The sequence below is a fragment of the Rhinoraja longicauda genome, chromosome 7 (assembly GCF_053455715.1).
Source record: "Rhinoraja longicauda isolate Sanriku21f chromosome 7, sRhiLon1.1, whole genome shotgun sequence".
Lineage (NCBI taxonomy): Eukaryota > Metazoa > Chordata > Chondrichthyes > Rajiformes > Arhynchobatidae > Rhinoraja > Rhinoraja longicauda.
The window spans coordinates 73,477,222-73,499,782 of NC_135959.1; the positions used below are offsets into that span (position 1 = coordinate 73,477,222).

The 22,561-nt window shown below is 46.7% G+C and overlaps 2 protein-coding genes across 7 annotated transcripts in view; one reads left to right on the top strand and one right to left on the bottom strand.

Moving 5' to 3' along the window:
• Positions 1-2,983: 2,983 nt before the first annotated feature.
• alg11 (ALG11 alpha-1,2-mannosyltransferase) overlaps positions 2,984-22,561 on the bottom strand; it is a 54,706-nt gene continuing 35,128 nt past the window's right edge. The window contains exons 1-4 of one of the 3 annotated variants that reach the window (XM_078402872.1): positions 9,527-9,680; positions 7,909-8,142; positions 4,882-5,807; positions 2,984-3,523 (exon numbers count right to left, since the gene is read on the bottom strand). In XM_078402872.1, coding sequence (XP_078258998.1) covers positions 3,246-3,523; positions 4,882-5,807; positions 7,909-8,142; positions 9,527-9,591 — 1,503 coding nt within the window. In that variant the 5' untranslated portion in view covers positions 9,592-9,680 and the 3' untranslated portion in view covers positions 2,984-3,245. Of the gene's footprint in view, positions 3,524-4,881; positions 5,808-7,908; positions 8,143-9,526; positions 9,681-22,561 lie in introns of those variants that run through there. The other 2 variants (XM_078402873.1, XM_078402874.1) reach the window with 2 other exon arrangements.
• The window catches only part of LOC144595386 (copper-transporting ATPase 2-like), a 54,918-nt gene continuing 53,590 nt past the window's right edge, over positions 21,234-22,561 (top strand). For all 4 annotated transcript variants that reach the window (XM_078402869.1, XM_078402867.1, XM_078402868.1 and 1 more), the window contains exon 1: positions 21,234-21,518. In XM_078402869.1, the coding sequence (XP_078258995.1) occupies positions 21,246-21,518 (273 nt within the window). In that variant the 5' untranslated portion in view covers positions 21,234-21,245. The remainder of the gene's footprint in view (positions 21,519-22,561) is intronic.

The following is a 22,561-nucleotide window of genomic DNA, read 5'->3' on the forward strand; positions in this document are numbered from 1 at the left end:
GAGCATTGTGTTATTTGTGGTGTTTCATCCACATTAAATTGATTAAAGCTTCAAGTTATTAGTTTTGACCCCAACGTTGAAGGGGGAGATGTGATGTAATTAAAGTAAAGGGATGTATATGTAATATAAATGCCAGTGCCCCCTTGAGGCCAAAAGCAGAAGCTGGCAAATGTGCTTTTGCCTCGTGACTGAGGTCAGGCGATTTTCTAGAAGTTTTCTGGTGAAGGATTATTATTAAATCTTCTTACAAGATGTCGGACGTATATTCATTGTGCTAGTCACAGCAGGGTCTTACCGCGGACATTACAGGTATGTTAAGAGAAAAAGATTAGTAAAGACAAACGTGGGTCCTTTGAAGGCAGAAACAGGTGAAATTATTTTGGGGAACAAGGAAATGGCAGAGAGTTGAACAGGTCTTCACTAAGGAAGACACAATCTCCCAGATGTACTAGAGTACGGAGGATCTAGGGAGACAGAAGAACAGAAAGAAATTTGCATTAGGCGAGAAATATTGGGTAGACTGATGGGACTGAAGGCTGATAAATCCCCAGGGCCTGATGGTCTGCATCCCAGGGTACTCAAGGAGGTGGCTCTAGAAATAGTGGACACATTGGTGATCATTTTCCAATGTTCTATAGATTCAGGATCAGTTCCTGTGGATTAGAGGGTAGCTAATGTTATCCCACTTCTCAAGAAAGGAGAGAGAAAACGGGGAATTAAAGACCAGTTAGCCTGACATCGGTGGTGGGAAAGATGCTGGAGTCAATTATTAAATAAGTAATAATGGTGCATTTGGATAGCAGTAAAAGGATTGGTCCAAGTCAGGATGGATTTATGAAGGGGAAATCCTGCTTGACTAATCTGGAATTCTTTGAGGATGTGACAAGTAAAATGGATGAAGAGCCAGTGGATGTAGTGATGGAATTAAAAGTAACACCAGCAAATTTACAGATGACACAAAGCTTGGTGGCAGTGTGAACAGTGGAGAACTGTGAACTGCGGAAAGCTATTTTTATGTCTGACTGTGGCTGCTTTGACAGTCCGGAGTTGCCTTTCAGAGGGAAGTGCTTCAAAGAGATTGTGGCCAGGGTGAGAGGGGTCAGAGATGATCTTGCCCGTTTGTTTCCTGGCCCTTGCAGTGTACAGTTCGTCAATGGGGGGGGGGGGGGAAGGTTGTAGCCAACAACCTTTTCATCTGTGCGAATGATCCGTTGCAGCCTCCGGATGTCGTGCTTGGTGGCTGAGCCAAACCAGACTATGATGGAGAAGGTGAGGACAGACTTAATGATAGCAGTATCGAATTGGATCATCATTGCCTGTGGTAGATTGTGTTTCCTCTGTTGCCGCAGGAGGTACATCCTCTGTTGGGCCTTTTTGACTGTGGAGTCGATGGTGGCCCCCAATTAAGGTCCCTGGAGATGATGGTTCCAAGGAACTTAAATGACTCCACAGATGTGACTGTGGTGTTGTTTGATGGTAAGTGGGGGGAGGGGAGGGGGAGCTCTTCGAAAGTCTACAATCAGTTCCACTATCTTTAGAGCATTGAGCTCCAGGTTGTGGCGATGGCACCAGGACGCCAGCTGTATCACAAAGCTAATGGGATGTTGGCCTTCATAAGAGGATTTGAGTGCAGCAGTAAAGAGGTCCTTCTGCAGTTGTACAGGACCCAGGTGAGACCACATCTGGAGTATTGTGTGCAATCTTGGTCTCCTAATTTGAGGAAGGACATCCTTGCTATTGAGGGAGTGCCGCATTGGTTCACGAGGTTAATCCCCAGGATGGCAGGACTGCCATAAGAGGAAAGATTGGAAAGACTGGGCTTGTATTCACGGGAATTTAGAAGGACGAGAGACACATATAAAATTATATAAAAAGACTGGACAAGCTAGATGCAGGAAAAATTGTCCCAATGTTGGGGGAGTCCTGAACCAGGGGCCACAGTCTTAGAATAAAGGGGAGGCCATTTAAAACTGAGATGTGAAAAAAAAAATCCCCAGAGAGTTGTGAATTTGTGGAATTCTCTGCCACAGAAGGCAGTAGAGGCCAAATCACTGGATGAATTTAAAAGAGAGTTAGATGGAACTCTTGGGGCTAGCAGAAACAAGGGATATGGGGAGAAGGCAGGCACAGGTTACTGATTGTGGATGATCAGCCATGATCGCAATGAATGGCGGTGCTGGCTCGAAGGGCCAAATGGCCTCCTCCTGCACCTATTTTCTATGTTTCAGAGAAATAAGACTAGCTTGGTCAGCATGGACAAGTTTGATTGAAGGGCTTCTCCTGTGCTGTTTGACTCTAAATGGAGGTAAATGGGCCACATGAGCAGTGAAGGAACTCAGCTCGTGGCCAGTCAGTGTGGGTAGATTCCAGTTCACTGGTTGAATACAATTGTGAATGTTTCAGCACTGTCTTCACCTCGCACTTCCCTGTGCCTGTCACTGGTGAACACCGTGTTAGTGGTTTAACTGTGTCTATCGTTCAACACCATCTACCTATCGCATCCTGTATCACAGTGTGCTCCATGCCACAGCTGCACCAGATGGCACTTCACTTTTACATTCACCAGGGCTAGTGAGGGCAGAGATTTAAGAGGGCCCTCAGGGGCAACATTCATTCAGGGTCGTTTAGATCAGGGGCAACATTCACTCGGGGTTGTTTATATCTGGAATGAGCTGCCAGAGGAAGCTATAGAAGCAGATACAATTACGACTTTTAAACATATATGGATTTTAAGGGTTTGTAGGACTATGGGCCACATGGGACCAGCCTATTATGTCGACTTGATCAACATGGACAAGGTGGGCTGATGGCCCTGTGTCCGTGCTCCTCAGCTTCATCTAGGACTTGAAATTCTACAAATCAGCAGCTATATGATCTTCCAACAATGATAATAAAACTAACCTTGTAATCCACGTCTTCATTATAGTAGTTATTAATACTGTTCTCTTTATACTTGTGAATGTGTTGTTTGTCACAGATACAGAAAATACTGAAGTAACTTGCACAATTACACACCTGAAATCAGAACAGATTTTCCCTTACGCAATATTTACTGCAAAATTCAGGAAATATTTGTCTTTTCCCTTGGACACATACAACGTAAACCTTTTCAAATATTTCCAAACAACGGCAATACTGTGGAATGTTTCTCCTCCAGGGTGGAGCCTGGGAAGAGAGTCCTTACTTACATATATGATTTAATAATCAATCTTTCCTAGGAGTCATTATTTAAACACGTTTAATAATTATCTTGGGTTAAAGAAGAGTTCCAGAGCAGATATAAAAGCCGTCTCGAACTGATGGTCGGAGAATCTGCTGACAGACTTGCGTGCATTCCGTCTGATCTCCATCTGCTGCTCCGGTGGCAGTGTGAGGATGGAATTTAGAGCGTCAGCGTAACTTTCTTCGCTGTCTGCCAGGAAACCCGTTTCACCTCCGTCAAAAGGCACCACGATGTCAAGCTTGGGGCCTCCAGAATTGTGGGCCAGAATAACCGTCCCTGCAGCCATGCATTCCACCACACCTGTGGGAAAGGGGACATGGTCACAGGTACTTCAGTAACGCAGGGTGAATGTACATCAATCACATCACAGCAACAGAGGGTTGGGACGGCTCTCAGTGAAATGAATGAATAGAACAATACAGTGCAGGCCTGCACACCTGGAATTCCTGTTATGCAATCCTTTTTCTCAGCTCCTTCTTTACAGAAACTTCATTCTTGCTATTGAGGGCGTGCAGCGTAGGTTTACTAGGTTACTAGGTTAATTCCCGGAATGGCGGGACAGTCAGATAGTTGTGAATCTGTGGAATTCTCTGCCTCAGAAGGCAGTGGAGGCCAATTCTCTGAATGCATTCAAGAGAGAGCTAGATAAAGCTCTTAAGGATAGCGGAGTCAGGGGGTATGGGGAGAAGGCAGGAACGGGGTACTGATTGAGAATGATCAGCCATGATCACATTGAATGGCAGTGCTGGCTCGAAGGGCCGAATGGCTTCCTATTGTCTATTGTCTATTGATGGCTCAACCATGGTGCATCACTGCCTGAATATAGCCTGTAGCCAGGTCCGCAAGCATGTTATGGTAATCTAAGCCCCCCAAGGCACCTAGTGCAAGGCACCAAAACACGATTCTGTTTTCTGGCTTCAATCAGGAAACATTTTTTCTTCACCCAACTGAAATTTCAATCTTTGTGATCACATCTCACCTTTCCATGGTGAGGTGATGTGACATCCTGTCACAACCGAAAAGTTAAATATCTCGATGGAGTTATGCCAGCCTCACTCAGTGCATTGCTCCAGATGAATGAACTGCAATAGGATTGATTAACACCTGACCCAATTCACCATTTAACTGTCGCACCATTGATTAGCAGAAATTTAATCTGTAAAAAGAAACTAGAAATCTAAACTGTTTTAGCAATTCATCACCTGCTGCCTTTGCAATTGCCTGCAAACAATTAGTTTGAGAGGCAACCGCCAGGACTCGGGTCGATGGGGTTTTCGCTGCCTGCCACAGATTTGTGCAGGTAACAGTTATTGCTCCAAGATGAAGATGCTCTCACAGACAGGAACATTTGTTTGTCCTGTTGTTTGAACACTGGCTCGGTCTATTTCAGGTGCACCACCTTATTACAAATGTCACGTATCCAACTACAGTATTGCTTTGCAGCTTAAGTTATAGCTCAGACCACAAATAATTCTTGTTTAGATCATCTGTTAAGCACTTAATATTAAACATCTCAAAAGCATGCTATGAAGCATATTACACATGCTTGTGTATACTGGAACACCAGGTATTAAACAACTTCAGATGCTTCAAAATAATCCAAGTTAAAATAAGACAAATTCAGCAAGAATCGGAGCAGAAATCTCTAACATGCTCACCTATACCAAAATGTTCATTCCACATGGTGTGCAGTCCAATTGTAGCTTCAGAGAGATGTTTTTTAAGTTCTTCAAATGGAATATTAATTTTAAACTCGACATTCTCTTGCACTCCCAGATTCTCACAGAGTTTCTTCAGGCTAGACACTCGCTCTTCGTCCTCAGCGTTACGGCAGCCTCCGATCAGGACCAGCTTCACAGCACACTTGTGCGCACAGTCCCGCAGGAAGCGATGGAATGCTGTAATTTGTAGAGCGTGGTCCTTTTCTGGCCGAAACTGCCCGATGGAAACGATGGAATGCTCGGTCCTTTTACTGTTGTCTTCCAGCGGAATGTCCAGAAACGCCTGAACATCACAAGGTGGGCAGACAACATGAGTTCGGTCACCCGCCTTCCAAAGAGCAAGAATATGATTCAGAGTCCAGGTGGAATTCACCATTATAATGTCGCTGCAAGACCCGACCAATCCATACAGCCAGGCGAAGATGTGGTAGTAGACAAGTTTGAGGTTGCTCAGTATGGGATTGTTCGATATGAACGCTGCATTGTTAAACCTCAGAGTCCTGTCCTTCACCACAGACAGCATGTCTGTGCTAATGGTGGGGTAGTGGATGTAGCACCCCACACGGCAGCCACCCAAGTACTTGAAGAGAGGCAGCACGTAGGCATAGCCCATGGAGTCGATGAAGATGTCAGGAGTGCACTTCATGAGGGCCTCCCACCCCAGCAGCACAGACCCCAGACTCTGGCCGAGCAGAGTGAAGTGGGGATAAAGCTTTGCCTCCACAAGGTAGCGTTTCTCCAGGAAAACAAACTGAACAGGCTGGTGTAGTTTAATGTTGAATCGCCTGTAAGCTGTGTCTAGTATGTCTTCATCTGTGACGTTCTGATCGCCAGTGTAAATGACTATTTTAATATCAGCGTATCTGTGAATTACAAAATGTGAAAATTAGCCCCTTGCTGACAAAATGCACCATGTTCTTATGTCATATAGGGGAAAATTTTACAGAATACTTGATAATTCTGATATATAGAAAAAGCTACAAACAATATTCATGATAGGATCAGTGCATATTGAAATCAGTCTTAATTTTATTTACAAATAATTAATTGACAACACCCAGTTGAAAACATTATATTTATTCCAGCATTTGCTGCATCAGAGACATCATGCACTGTTTGCTGCATGTTTGCAACGTTTAGACATTCCTTGAATTTGGAAGGTAGACAGAAAATTGCTGGAGTAACTCAGCGGGTCAGACAGCATCTCTGGAGAGAAGGAACGGGTGAAGTTTCAGGTCGAGACCCTTCTTCAGTCTGAAGAAACAGACTGCCTGACCTGCTGAATTACTCCAGCATTTTTTGTCTACCTTCGATTTATACCAGCATCTGCAGTTTTTTTCCTACACACCTTGAATTTGGAATGTTTGTTGATGAATTGTCACTGCAACAGCATTGAATCTTTATGGTACATCCTTGATCTACATATCTATTTTTGCTGCATGGTCTGTTGTTAGGGTCAGAGAGACTAGCAGCCATTAATAATAATTAATTTAATAATTAGGCACCAGGCCCAAAGATGTTTCTCCAGTGCATGAAGGATGTATTTTACTTGTTGCTACAAGTGCAGAAAGACTGGGAAGTCTTTTTCAGTGCAGTACAGCCCAGAGTGATTTTTCCAGACAGAACTTTGCTTGTAACTGCACAACAGAAATACATTTACACCAGATATTCTGAGAGAGTCCTATCGGAGGGGGGAATGGAGACAGAACTTACACCTACATTGAAAGCCTTGGAGACGGCACACATGTACACTGCACAGTTTCCCGTTTGGAAAGGTCTTCATGAGAAGTGGCTGCTAGTGCTGTGTACAGCTCCATTCAGATCATGGCTCAGGCAACTCAATGAAGTTTTCATGGCGCCAGTTGAATAAAAATTAGGACTAAGTCTATAGGTTAGTATCCAAAAAGCTTTAGTTAGTTGCAGTTCAATTTAGGTCACAAAGTGCTGGAGTAACTCAATGGGTCAGGCAGCATCCCTGGAGAAAATGGATAGGTGACTTTTCAGATCGGGACCCTTCTACAGATCCGAAACGACACCTATCCATGTTCTCCGGAGATGTCTGGCCCACTGAGTTACTCCAGCACTTTGTGTTGTTTTTTTATAAACTAGCATCTGCAGTTCCTTGTGTCTACAGTTCACTTTAGGTATTTGCCACATCTGTCCTAAAGGAACTTTGAAACAAAGATCACTGGTTCCAGATGATCTCACAAGAGTTGTGCTCACTCCATCCAAGACTCTTCTGGATCTGGATTGATTCACTGGGTGAGTACATTGTTTATCTGTAGATCTTAATTTAGGATTTAATTGTTAATAAAATTATATATTTCATGTAATAAGTTCATCTATTAATGTGGGTATGATTTTTGAACAGCATTGTTTAGGTCTGTAATGCAACCAGGGCTTTTAAGACGAAGCTAGTGGAAAATTATTTTTCAATTTGTAAATCAAACATTCCCTTAGAACACAATCTACCTCGCTGATTAAGAAATACCTGCAGCTTGCAACTGTAAAATAAATGGTCCCAAGGTACTTAAAAGGAATGAAGTCAGAATATAATTTATACCGATCCAAAGACAGGTGATCAAGCTTGCACAAGGAGATAGGTTTTAAGAAATTTATTAAAGGAGTAAGGAGGGGAGATCAGGCTGGGAGTTCCAGGGCTTGGTTCAGCCAATCTCAAGTGTTGGGTTAAAGAAAATAGTATTTCACAGGCAGCTGGGGATACAGCAATGCAGAGTCACAGACTGTTGAGCTGGAAAAGGTAATGGGGAGAGAAGAACAAGGCCAAGGGAGATTGGAATACACAGACAAGGTAGCCGACCGTGGATTATAAACATGCTTTTTACCATTGCATTCTGTTGACACAATCAAAGTACATGATTATTTGGACAATTTGTTTGGACACCTTTAGAGAAAATGTTCCACAAATATTCAGACGTTGCAGGTGCAGTAACTGGGACTCACCTTTCCTGCAGTGCTCGCACAGCACACCACAACACCCGTTCCCCTCCACCCCCGGCATTGCAATACGGGTGAAAGAACGCCACCACCAAACACTTCTTGGCACCTTTTCCTGCATTTTGTGATATTTTCTTCTTTGGACAGGTCCAGAATCGTATGTACAGCAAAATAATGATCAGGATGAATGATAAACCAGTGGATATGATCAGCACTGGATAGAGCAATGAAAACATAAACCTAATAAAAAGAACAAGAGGTTACCAACACTGGCACAGTAAATATATAAAATACCAACATTAGAATTCACACCTTACGTAAGCGTTTTAACTCTCCCAAGGTAAATGCTGGTCAGTGTGTGAAGAGACACAGCAGTCTTATCAAGCTACTGGATCTACTTTTTATTACCTCCTTATATACGAAATGACATTCTTTGGTCTTGATATACAGAGCAGAAACAGGCCCTTCGACCCACCGAATCCGCGCCATTCAGCGATCAGCCTGTACATTAACACTATTCTACACGCTAGGAACAATTTTACCGAAGCCAATTAACTAACAAACATACGTCTTTGGAGTGTGGGAGGAAACAAGAGCAGTTTGAGAAACCCCACATGGCCAAAGGAAGTACTGTATACAGACAGCAGCCGAGGTCAGGATCGAACCTCGGTCTCTGGCACTGCAAGGCAACTACAAGGCAAGAAATCAGAAGCAGAACTAACAAAATCAACCATTTCTTGTAATTTACTTGCAGTACCTGGAAACCTACGCTGAGCATTTTTGAGTATGTTGTTAAAACACAGATGGCGGGTTTTCATCTGGAAAGGGATGGATAGGCTGGAGCCTCGGGTGACCTTATTGAGGTGTACAAGATCATGAGGGGCACGGAAAAATGGAACGCTCAGTCTTTTTCCCAGGGAAGAGGATTGTAAAACTGGAGGGCACCAACCGGTGGGAGGGGAGAGATTTATGAGAAACCTCAGGGGCAGATTTTTCACTCTGAGGGTAGTCCGTATCTGGAACAAGCTGCCAGAAGTTATAGAAGTGTATACAATCAAGAGTCGAGTGTTTTATTGTCATATATGTCCCAGATAGAACAATGAAATGCTTACTTGCTGCAACACAACAGAATATGTAAACACAGTACATTGTAAATAATATAACTCTACCACTGCCTCTCTCCCTGCTGCTGCAGCTCTCTCCCCAGTATGATTTTTAAAAGACATTTGGACAGATGCATGGATAGGAAAGGGTTAGAGGGATAGGAAAAAAATGCAGATGCTGGTTTAAATCGAAGGTAGACAACAAAAAGCCAGACAGGCAGCATCTCTGGAGAGAAGCAAGGAATGGGAGACGTTTCGGGTCGAGACCCTTCTTCAGACTCATCAAACGGGCAGGGGTTAGTGTGTCAACTTGGTCAGCATGGAGCAGGTGGGCCGAAGGGCCTGTTTCCGTGCTGCACAGTACAGTACAGTACAGCTCCGTGACCGTGTCTCCCGCCCCGTCAGCAGGCGGCTCCCCGGCTCATCGTCTCACTCCCGGCCGGGCCCGGGCCCGCACCGCCCCAGCACCGGCACCAGCGCTCTGCCCCCCCTTCTCCCCCGACTGGAGGACACTCTCTCACCCCCACTCCATTCCTCCTCTCTCCACTGACCTGAGGAGGCCGCTGTCAACGCCTCCCGCCGCCATTCCGGCGCTACCCCCGCCCCGGAACCAGACCCCACTGCCGTTGCCGGGGCGGGGCTTCACTGCACCCCGAGGGCCCGAGGCGGGGGAGCTGCCGGGCGTTGCCTAGCGACCGCCGCCACGTCACGGGCAGAACACGCACGGGCGCGGTGACATCACGCACGGAGAGGCGCCATTACGTCACGCGCCAGGGCTACGCGCCGTGGCCTGGGAGCAGCGGCGGCTGATTGACAGCGAGCGTCGTGCCTGCAACTCCCTCTCCCTCCAGGCTGCACCTCTCCCCCCGCCGCTATACCTCTCTCCCCCCCCCCCCCCCCGCCGCTGCAGTCTCCCCAGTGCAACAACATCCCCTACCGAAACAACACTCCCCCAGGGCAACAGCACCCCCGCCAGTGCCTGGACCTGGTGCAACAACACTTCTCTCCAGAGATGCTGCCTGTCCTGCTGAGTTACTCCAGCTTTTTGTGACTGTCTACGGTTTAAACCAGCATCTGCAGTTCCTTCTGAAACACTCAGTGCAACAACGCTCCCCCAGTGCAGCAACACTATCCCAGTGTAACAACCCCAGTGCAGCAACACTTCCTCAAACTAGTTTCAGAGTTTGCAACAGTGCAATATGGCCGCCGCTGCAGCAATCTCCCCATAAGGCAGTGGAGACCAATTCACTGGATGTTTTCAAGAGAGTTAGATTTAGGTCTTGGGGCTAACAGAATCAAGGGATATGGGGAGAAAGCAGGAGCTGGGTACTGATTTAGGCTGATCAGCCATGATCATATTGAATGGTGGTGCTGGATCGAAGGGCCGAATGGCCTCCTCCTGCACCTATTTTCTGTTTATATGACACTATATATATTTTAAATTTGGAAATCCCATTGAAAATGAACCAAAATGGGCTAGACCCATTTCCCTGCATTAGGCCCATACTCCTCTGGACCCTTCCTATCCACATATCTGACCAAATGTCTTTTAAAAGTCATAATTCTATCCACTGGCCTAGTTTCCTCTGGCAGCTCGTTCCAGATACGGACTACTGTAGCGACCATAGGGATTGGTCCTGAGAGTCGAACCCTTGGATTGGCCAGCAAGGTCACGTGGTGGTTTTGGCGCCCAAAACCAGTCAGTTGGAAGAGGACTCCAATGTGAATAGTTTGAGTTTAATGGTCGTCTGCGAACTCGGTTGTTATCTTTGTAACTGAATATTGCTACCGCAATAAACTTCTTTGACAAAGTTACAAGCCTTCAGACTCGCCATATTGGTGACCCCGACGTGATCTAGCCGATCACCTACCATGCAGGGACACGACGCCCCTGCTCCGGTTCTAACGCCCGGCATACCGCAGCTAAACGCGGTCAGCGTTCATCTTCCTCCGTTTTGGGCGCACCAACCACACCTTTGGTTTGCGCATGCTGAAGCGCAGTTCCATCTGAGAGGCATCTCGGTGGACGAGACGAAATATTACTACCTGGTCAGTGCCCTACCGCCTGAGACGTCCGCGCGGGTGATGCAGTTCATCACCTCCCCTCCTGCAGACGGCAAGTACGAAGCGCTGAAGATAATCATGCTTCGAACCTTCGGATTTAGTAGGCATGATCGAGCCGAGAGGCTTATGCATCTACCAGATCTCGGAGATCGGCTGCCGTCCGTCCTCATGGCTGAAATGTTGGCGCTGGCAGGCGGGCACAAGGATTGCCTCATGTTTGAGCAGGCATTCCGGGAGCAACTTCCAGAAAACGTTAGGCTTATGCTCATGGATTGTTCTTTCGAGGATCCCGTGGCATACGCGGAGAAAGCTGATGCGCTCATGGCGTCGAAATCGTGAAAGTACAGTTCGATCAACAGAGTCTCGGCACCATCGGGCAGCCCGCCACAACACCAAGATGGTGCTGCGACACCCGCCATTTCTCCAAAACCCCGCCAAAAGGATCCGCACAAGCGCGGCTGGTGTTATTATCATCTGCGATGGGGTGGAGAAGCCCACAACTGCCGCTCACCTTGCACTTTCTCGGGAAATGCCTCGGCCGATCGTACATATCATATCATATCATATATATACAGCCGGAAACAGGCCTTTTCGGCCCTCCAAGTCCGTGCCGCCCAGCGATCCCCGTACATTAACACTATCCTACACCCACTAGGGACAATTTTTACATTTACCCAGCCAATTAACCTACATACCTGTACGTCTTTGGAGTGTGGGAGGAAACCGAAGATCTCGGAGAAAACCCACGCAGGTCACGGGGAGAACGTACAAACTCCTTACAGTGCAGCACCCGTAGTCAGGATCGAACCTGAGTCTCCGGCGCTGCATTCGCTGTATAGAGGCAGTTGCGATTGGCCAGAACCGCCGCCTCTACGTCGTGGATCGATTCACAGACACAGTTCTTAGTCGATACGGGAACCATAGTAAGCATCGTACCGCCGACCGATCTCGAAGCTCGATCGGGTAAGAGAGGGCCTACCCTCATCGCGGTCAACGGTAGCACCATCCGCACGTATGGTACGCGGGCAATGTCTCTGTCTTTCGGTACCTGCACTTACGAATGGTCGTTCATCATCGCGGAAGTCGGTCAGGCGATCCTGGGCGCAGATTTTCTCTGGGCCTTTTCGCTAGTGGCCGATGTCCGAGGTAAAGGCCTTCGATCCTCCGCTAGCAGCGATGAGCCCGCTGCTCCACCACCTGCCACCCCGCCCAGCCCGACTGTCCAGGCCGTAGTCGCGGCCTCTGGCCCGTATGCTGAGGTCCTGGCTGAGTTTCCGGAGCTGCTCATTCAGCGTTTTGACACTCCATCTGCAAAGCACGGTATTGTCCATTATATTTCCACCGAGGGGCCACTCGTTTTCGCTCGGGCCCGGAGATTGCCGCCGGACAAACTGATGGTTGCGCGTGAAGAATTCCAGAAGATGGAACAAACGGGCATTGTCCGTCGTTCCGACAGCCCGTGGGCCTCTCCGTTGCATATGGTCTCCAAAGCATCTGGGGGGTGGAGACCATGTGGAGATTACCGGCGTCTTAACGCCGTCACCACTGCAGACCGCTACCCTATACCGCACATCCAGGACTTCTCGTCTAGTCTGGAAGGTGCTACGGTGTTTTCCAAAATTGATTTGGTGCGGGGGTACCACCAAATTCCAGTGCATCCGGAAGACGTACCAAAGACTGCCACAATCGCTCTGTTCGGGTTGTTCGAATGGTTGCTTATGCCTTTCGGGTTGAAAAATGCGGCGCAGGCGTTCCAGAGACTTATGGACCATGTCGGTCGGGAATTGTCTTTTGTTTGTATTTATTTGGATGATATCCTGGTCGCCAGTCGCTCGGAGCAAGAACATCTGGTCCATTTACGGACTGTGTTCCAGCGGCTTCAAGATCACGGGCTGATCATTCACCCCTCAAAGTGTCAATTTGGTCTCTCCTCTATTGATTTCCTAGGTCACCAGATCACCTCAGCCGGTGCCACTCCTTTGCCGGAAAAAGTGGAGGCAGTTCGTGCCTTTCCGCGGCCCACCACGGTAAAGGGGTTGCAGGAGTTTGTAGGGATGGTGAATTTCTACCACAGGTTCGTGCCGGCAGCAGCACGGATCATGCGTCCGCTCTTCCAATGTCTCGCGAGCAAACCTGTCGAGTTAGAGTGGTCCGCTGCGGCCGAGAAGGCCTTTGAGGCAGCTAAAATGGCTCTGGCAGACGCCACCATGCTGGTCCACCCGAGCACCTCCGCCCCCACGGCCCTGACGGTCGATGCGTCAGACGTGGCGGTGGGAGAGGTCTTGGTAGTCCCAGCCTACACAACCTCTCCCTGTAACTAAAGCTCATCACGCCGAAGAAGCAGAGGTAAGGTGGCCTGGAGAATTGGCATCTTGCAAAATCTGAATGATTAATATTGTGTAATTGTGTAATTGTGTAAGAAAATATGTAAGAAAATATCTGCAGATGCTGGTACAAATCAATGGTATTTATTTCACAAAATGCTGGAGTAACTCAGCAGGTCAGGCAGCATCTCAGGAGAGAAGGAATGGGTGACGTTTCGGGTCGAGACCCTTCTTCAGACTGATAATTCAGTGCGTATAAGGTAACAATACACTTCAATAGTCCCAAAATCAATTTTGAGTGATGTCTACAAGCCACTGCAACCCTAACCCTCTGACTTTCACACAGTATTTGTATTGTTGCTATCTTTCATTCTAATTTCCTGCATAAAACAAGAAAGCCCACATAGAATGTAGCCTTTGTGTGGTTTCTGCAGTTGCTATGGTACTACACTGGTGTTTTTTGAAAAATAGGATCTTGTCAGTAATTGATAGCTTTGACTGTGGAATTACAGATAAAGATTACATAACTGACATATTTCAGCATTCACAATCATTTTGGATATCATATAAATCTTTAAAATAATATCAAACAAATGTGGCTCACCTGGTGGTTACATTTTTCACCATGTCACCAGGTGAAAGTGAGGGGTTTTGGTTTTAGAGCAACACGTTTTTTTGCCAAAAGAAATATCTGAAGAAGGTTCCTGACTCGAACCTATCCATGTTCTCCAGACATCCTGCTGGACCCACCCGATTTATTCTTCTCATGATTTTATACACCTCTATAAGATCACCCCTCATCCTCCTGCGCTCCAATGAATAGAGTTCCAGCCTACTCAACCTCTCCCTATAGCTCAGCCCATCAAGTCCTGGTAGCATCCTAGTAAATCTTCTCTGTACCCTTTCCGGCTTGACAATATCTTTCCTAAAACACGGAACTGAACCCAATACTCTAAATGCAGCCTCCAGCAGCCACCCCTCCGCTTCCACGCTTTCCGAGCCCATCACGGAACTTTGGGGGGCTTCTGAAGGTGAGGGAGGTGCGATCGCAGTAAGTTCACAGCCGCCGACATCACCTTCCACCGCCTCCATCTCGGTAGTGATCCCATCTGATACCAATTGATTGATTGATAATTCATGATATTTATTGAATCAAAAGAATCACATTTTGCTCTATAACAGAATTAATCTGTAGAATTAGTTTTAGTTTAGATTAGAGATACAGCATGAAAACAGGCCCTTTGGTCCACCGAGTCCGCACCGACTAGCGATCCCCGCACATTAACACTATCCGATTACATTTTATACCAAGCCAATTAACCTACAAACCTGCACGTCTTTGGAGTGTGGGAGGAAACCGTAGATCTCGGAGAAAACCCACGCAGTCACAGTGAGAACGTATAAACTCGGTATCATATCATATCATATCATATATATACAGCCGGAAACAGGCCTTTTCGGCCCTCCAAGTCCGTGCCGCCCAGTGATCCCCGTACATTAACACTATCCTACACCCACTAGGGACAATTTTTACATTGACCCAGCCAATTAACCTACATACAGACAGCACCCGTAGTCAGGATGGAACCCGGGTCTCTGGTATTGTATGGCAGTAGCTCTACCACTGCGCCGCCCAATTTTAATCACAATTTATTTCCGTTTAATTTGAGTTTAACTTCCATTGATCTCATTGGTGTGTCAGTACATTTATTCTGTTGCCATTTATTTTCTTAGTTTACAGAATGGTGTGATCAGGCATGGTCCTCTGTTTCGTGTGGTCATTCGGTGTACTTTGATAGAATGACCCGGGGGTCAGCGAGGATTGAACTAAAGAACGGTGCTGCATCAGCTTCTGAGGAACAATGTGGACCGAATGCAATCACAGAGATAACATTGAACAAACACTCTGGTGACCTTTTCACAGACTTAAATGCCTAGAGATTCCTTCTCACAATGTTGTAAAACTTCACTGTTAAATGTAGACTTACTCTGAGGTGGAGTAAAACACAATAACACGGTGGTGCAGTAATAAAGTTGCTGCCTCACAGCGCCAGAGACCCGGGTTCCATCCTGACTATGGATGCTGTCTGTACGGAGTTTGTATGTTCTCTCCGTGACCATGAGGGTTTTCTCCGGGTGTTCCGGTTTCCTCCCATGCTCCAAAGACATGTATGTTTGTAGGTTAATTGGCTTCTGTAAATTGTCCCTAATGTGTAGGATAGAAATCGTGCATTGGTGATCCCTGCATGGCACGGATTTGGTTAGCCAAAGGACCTGTTTCCACACTGTATCTCTAAACTAAACTAGACTGCACCATTCCATGGGTGTATGGAACGAGCTGTCAAAAGAGGAAGTTGAGGAAGGTATTATCACACCATTTAAAATGTTGGGCAGGTACATGGATAGGAAAGGTTTCGAGAGATATGGGCCAAACACAGGCAAACAGAACTAGCTTAAATGGGACATATGGTCAGCGTGGACGTGTTGGGCTTAAGGGCCTTTTTCCATGCTGCATGACTCTATGACTCCAAGTAGATAAAATTATGAGAGGCACAGATAGGGTAGACAGTCGGAACCTTTTTCCCAGGGTGGGGAAATCAAATACTGGAGGGCACACCTTTATGGTGAGAGGAGCAACGTTTAAAGATGAGCGGGGCAAGTTTTTTTACACAAAGAATGGCGGGTGCCTGGAACGCACTGGAATGGTGGTGGAGGCAGATACGATAGCGGTGTTTGAGGCGTTTAGATAGGCACATGGATGTGCAGGGAATGGAGGGATATGGATCACCTGCAGGCAGAGGAGATTAGTTTAACTTGGCAGGGAGATTTGTTTACAGGGAGAACTTCTCGTGCTGCAGTGAGGTGGACCAAACGCATCGACACATCATGGCCAGCCCTGGGACCACGACTGGACAATCACTGTCCGTGATTTATCCACCCAGAGTTTACACAGATCCACGCTCACCTAGCACGGAAATAGTCCCTTCTGCCCAACTTGCCCATGCCAACCAATTTGCACCTCTACACTAGTCCCATCTCCCTCTCAACCTTTCCTATCCATGTAACTGTCTTTTAAATGTTGCTCTAGTCCCTGCCTCAACTACATCCTCTGGCAGCTCATTCCATGTACCCACCACCATCTGTTAGGAAAAGTTGCCCCACAGATTCCTATTAAATCTTTCCCCTCTCACCCTAAACCTATGTCCTCTGGTTCTTTATTCGCCTCCCCTGGGTAAAAGACTGTGCATTCACCCGATCTATTCCCCTCATGATTTATATTTACGTATAGTCTTTTCTATGACTGGGTAGACAATAGACAATAGGTGCAGGAGGAGGCCATTCGGCCCTTCGAGCCAGCACCACCATTCAATGTGATCATGGCTGATCATTCTCAATCAGTACCCCGTTCCTGCTTCCTCCCCATACCCCCTGACTCCGCTATCCTTAAGAGTTCTATCTAGCTCTCTCTTGAATGTATTCAGAGAATTGGCCTCCACTGCCTTCTGAGGCAGAGAATTCCACAGATTCACAACTCTCTGACTGAAAAAGTTTTTCCTCATCTCTGTTCTAAATGGCTTACCCCTTATTCTTAAACTGTGGCCCCTGGTTCTGGACTCCCCCAACATTGGGAACATGTTTCCTGCCTCTAACGTGTCCAACCCCTTAATAATCTTATACGTGCCACAAAAGCTTTCCACTGTGCCTTGGTACATGTGACAGTAATGAACTAAACTAAACTAAACTAGACCTCTGTAAAATAATGGTGATTTAGATTTGTTTTAATTGCATTTGGCAGCTGAATGGCACCGCTCACAGTGGATGGAGTCCATACCCAGCTCCTTGTAGCCTCGCATTTGTGTTCTCTGAGAGCCTGTAGTTGTGGTCGCGGCCAAATAAATGCCTCGAGTGTTTTGGTAACGAGATTCTCATGGTCATCGGGTGACTCTAATATTCATCCCGTTAATAAAGTCTGTGCTCTGATGCTCATGTGAGCACTCCTGCACTGACTGAGCTGTTGTACTGGGGATTAGAAGCTGCTGTATGACCTGACCATGTACGGTGCCTTATACATCTCCAGACCAAGGTGTCAAACACCAGGCATCTTCCCTGTGAGTTTCTCTTTCCTTGTTTGATTCCTTTACTGTGAAAGTTTTACATTTCTGTTCTGAATAGTGTGAATATGTTTACAGGACTACACAGATTAAGTGAGAATTGTATTTCCATTTTTCATTATCATCTAGTTCCGTTTTTATTTTCCATTATCTATGTCCTGTTGGTTTAATTATTTGTTCATTCGTCTGATTTATTGTCAACACATGGGCAGCAGCAGTCTGGTTTATTGCAAATAAAACTTGCATTTATATTTATTGTATTCTTGGTAAAGAGCAGAGTGTGGATCTGTTACCCACTCAATGCTCAGACGATGGTTTTTGTGCAAATAAAAAATATACAACTCGGCATACTGGCGGGATTACAGCTCCAAACATTGCCCATCAGCAAGTGTACAATGCAAAGTAAAGTTTTAAAAGTTAAAAAATAAAGTATTCTTTTGAGTTTGAATTTTATTTTTGGTTTCTCACATAGAAACATAGAAAATAGGTGCAGGAGCAGGCCATTCGGCCCTTCGAGCCTGCACCGCCATTCAATATGATCATGGCTGATCATCCAACTCAGTATCCCGTACCTGCCTTCTCTCCATACCCCCTGATCCCTTTAGCCACAAGGGCCACATCTAACTCCCTCTTAAATATAGCCAATGAACTGGCCTCAACTACCTTCTGTGGCAGAGAATTCCACAGATTCACCACTCTCTGTGTGAAAAAAAACTTTCTCATCTCGGTCCTAAAAGACTTCCCCCATATCCTTAAACTGTGACCCCTTGTTCTGGACTTCCCCAACATCGGGAACAATCTTCCTGCATCTAGCCTGTCCAACCCCTTAAGAATTTTGTACGTTTCTATAAGATCTCCCCTCAATCTTCTAAATTCCAGCGAGTACAAGCCGAGTCTATCCAGTCTTTCTTCATATGAAAGTCCTGCCATCCCAGGAATCAATCTGGTGAACCTTCTCTGTACTCCCTCTATGGCAAGAATGTCTTTCCTCAGATTAGGAGACCAAAACTGTATGCAATACTCCAGGTGTGGTCTCACCAAGGCCCTGTACAACTGCAGCAGTTTATTTCTTCATCTCAGAAGAAATTGGTAGATGGGTGGGGCAGAAGGATTGGATTTAATTATTGGATACAATGAACACTGATGCAAGATGATTCATTTAGGACAGGAAGGTAGGGGTTACTCAAGCAGTTTGTGTATTTGTTTAATATTCTCTGTGATGTCAAGCCTCTCCACAATCCCAACCTCTAGGCTTTGTCCATTTCTGTGGCTCACTGTCCTTGTACCAGACTGTGGACCAATTTCAAGATTTTTGATTGGATGGCTGTAAAAATAGCACATAAAAATATCCAAACCAAGAGGGCAAATCGAGCTTAATTCAGATTAGTGTGAGGTGTTGCATTTTGGGAAGTCAAACCAGAGCAGGATCTTCACAGAGAATGGCAGGGCTTTGTGGAGTGTTATAGAGCAGAGGAATTGGCATCACATATCTTTCATTAATCAGGGAATTCAGTGTAGAAGTTGAGCCATTATATTACAGTTGTACAAGACAGTGGAGAGGCCATATTTGAGTACTGCATTCTGTTTAGCTATGCTGTTAAGCTGGAAAGACTGCAGAACAGATTTACAAGGATGTTGCCAGCATTTGAGGGCCTCTGTTAAAGGAGGTTTTTTTTTTCTTTCCCCTTGAATCTAGGAGGCTAGTGGATAATCTTATAGAGTTTTATAAAATAATGAGGGGCATAGATAATGTGAATAGCCAGAGTCTTTTTTCCTAGAGTTGGGGATCAAGAAGCAGGGGACATAGGTTTAAAGGGAGAGGGCAAAGATTTGAAAGGGATCTGAGGGGCAACTATTTTCGCACTAAAGCTGATAGATGTATGGAATGAGCTGCCAGAAGAGGTACTTGAGGCAGGTACAATAACATTGTTCAAAAAACATTTGGACAGGTACATGGGTTGGAAAGGTTTAGAGGAATACTAAACCAAGTGGACCCGTTGGGCCCAACCCTCTCCTGCATTGGTGCAGCACCCTCTCCTCCCCTCCCCTCCCCCTCTCTCCCCTCCCCTCCCCCTCTCTCCCCTCCCCTCCCCTCTCTCCCTTCCCCTCCCCCTCCCCTCCCTTCCCCCTCCCCTCCCTTCCCCCTCCCCTCCCCCTTCCCCCTCCCTTCCCCCCTCCCTTCCCCCTCCCTTCCCCCCTCCCTTCCCCCTCCCTTCCCCCCTCCCTTCCCTTGGAAAGGGCCTGTTCCATGCTCTGACTATGACTCACAGTGTGTTTATTTGAGTTGCTTCTTCTTTTTGCGTTTGAGGCAGCAGAGGTTATGTGCTGCCCTCCAGGCACTGTAGCCAGTGCAATGTGCTGTTGTCGAGGGCCGTGAGGTGTACCCCGCCACCAGGGGGACAGAGGACAGTGCAGTCGAAAATGCCGTGCTGCACTGTTTGCTGGTCTGCACCACACACGCAGGCTGCTGATGGACGCAACCCCCAACGATGCTCAAATACACCTTCTGTGGCTTACAAATCCTTTTGTTCACTGCACCACTTGAGATTGGACTCCAGTGACTGCTTCTTCAGCCAGTCAGCTTCTTCCAGCCAGCTTCTTCCAACTTCGAACCATAGCTAAAATCAAACCTTTCCTCCAATTCGACGACACAGAAAAAATCATTCACGCTTTCATTTCCTCCCGCCTAGACTACTGCAACTCCCTATACACTGGGATCAGCCAATCTTCCCTGTCCCACCTGCAACTGGTCCAAAATGCCGCAGCGAGACTCCTGACGGGTACCCGTAAAAGGGACCACATCACCCCGATTCTGGCCTCTCTCCACTGGCTCCCTGTACGGTACAGAATCAACTTCAAGCTCCTCCTATTCACGTATAAAGCCCTAAATGGACATCCCCCCCCCCCCCCCCCACATCAAAAATCTTCTAACCCACCTCTCTAACTCCAGGTTCCTCAGGTCGGCCGACTTGGGGCTACTCACTATCCCGCGGTCTAGGCTTAAGCTCAGGGGTGACCGCGCTTTTGCGGTTGCAGCTCCTAGACTGTGAAACAGCATCCCTCTCCCCATCAGAACTGCCCCCTCCATCGACTCCTTTAAGTCCAGGCTCAAAACCTATTTCTACTCCCTAGCGTTTGAGGCTCATTGAGGAGGCGCTGTGAACTGTTTGCGTGCTACTGTATGTTTCATTTTTTTTCCTTAGTACCTAATCAGATGTACAGCACTTTGGTCAACGTGGGTTGTTTTTAAATGTGCTATACAAATAAAATTGACTTGGCTTGACTTGACTAGGAGTCAAAACAATTCACATTAAACATTTGCTTCAAGATAATTGAGAAAGAGTTTTCATACTGCTATCAGAAACAATATCTGTTGATTAAGATGATTGTGTGATATTGCTGCAGATTGTCAGTATTGAAACTGATCTGAATGTTTGGAATTAAAGCTTTGGAGCCGAGCTACAGAGGTTTGGAGTTTGTTCACAGTTGATTGCGTTGTTTGCTGATACTGTGGCAACAGGCTGCACAAAGCACTGGGTGGAGACAAGTAGAGGCACAGCGCTGCCCCACGTTTCCCAGTCCGTGTCGGGCCTCTCCGTTTGGCCGGCCAGTCATTGAACTGAGGGACCAAAGCAGGAATACGCGGCCAATGTGTGCGGAGGGTGGAGCTTGGTATTTGTTAAACGACGAGGTCAGGGCACTTTTGTACCTGGACTCCACAACAAGAAGGTGCCCTGTAAATGCCACACCAGGATCTCCCTGTCTTCTGCACACCAAATGGGAAGGCAGTGATGAAGGGATCGCGAAGAGGAGCCTCGTGGCGTGAGGTCCAGGGCAAGGTGGAGTCAGGGAGCACGGGTTGTCAACTCCCAGCTGGCGATTCCTCATCGCCTGCATCTGGCTCTGCAGCCCAGCGACCTGCCAGCCCATGCACGCCACGGAACGACAGTGCTGGAGTCCAGCGGGAAAGGGATGAAGACTTTCATGCCTGTGGAGAGAACAAAGCCTCACAGGTGGGTGATCCGGGCAAAGGGGCGGCCGCTGCAGATTAGGTCAGTGTCACACCATGCCTCGTGGAACAACAATACACTAGCAGGGTTCATCTCGGAATATTGTTGGAGAACAGGTCCCACCGATAATTAACATTGGGGCAAATCTTGATCAACCTATTTTTGCACTGTGGGCAGCTTGAGTGCAATCATGCAGAGTCTTTTCTCTGACTGGATCGCATGCACTCAACCTCGGCACACATGACAATAAACTAAGTTAGACTTAATGAGCTACCCCAGCACTCTGTGTCTTCCTTTGTAAACCAGCATCTGCAGTTCCTTGTGCCTACGTTTAATATGGGTTCAGGTCTATTATTTGTTGGAGGAACTGTTCAGCTTGTTCTGTGCAGTTATTTATTAATGTCATTGATCTTTGTCCGAAGGGTTCAGAAGCAATGGTCAAAGGTTCACAGGTACTGAGAGAGGGACAGAGAGGCAGTAATCGCCATCTCTGACAGTTCATGTTTCAGGCAACAGCGAGTGGTTAGAATTGTAATAAATATTCTTCAGAACGAAATTGATATGGGTAGAGTAGATTTGATCGGCCGAATGGCCCAATTCTTCTCCCATGACTTACAACAGATAGCTTTGTGGACCATGGTTAATAGTACAAGACAGTGTCAAAACAGGGGGATTGAGAGAGAACAATGGTGTTTCACAACCGGTGACGTGCTTTGTCACTGGAACAGAGCTGCAGAGAGTCTCAGAGTGAATCAGAGAGTGTCAGAATGAATCAGAGAATCACAGCGTTACAGAGCTGTGCAGCACGGAAACAGGCCCTTCGACCCACCTTGTCCATGCTGACCAAATTGGTACACTGAGCTAGTCTCGTGCCTGCATTTGGCCCATAACCCTCTAAACCCTGCCTCCACACAATACCTGGCCAGTATTACAGCGCAGAGACAAATGACTTTAAAATATTGTTCCTATTTTGGTAAGAATTAAAGTACGATCAAAAGAATACCCATCAAAAATAAAACCGTGACAAGAGATGATTACAGAATGAC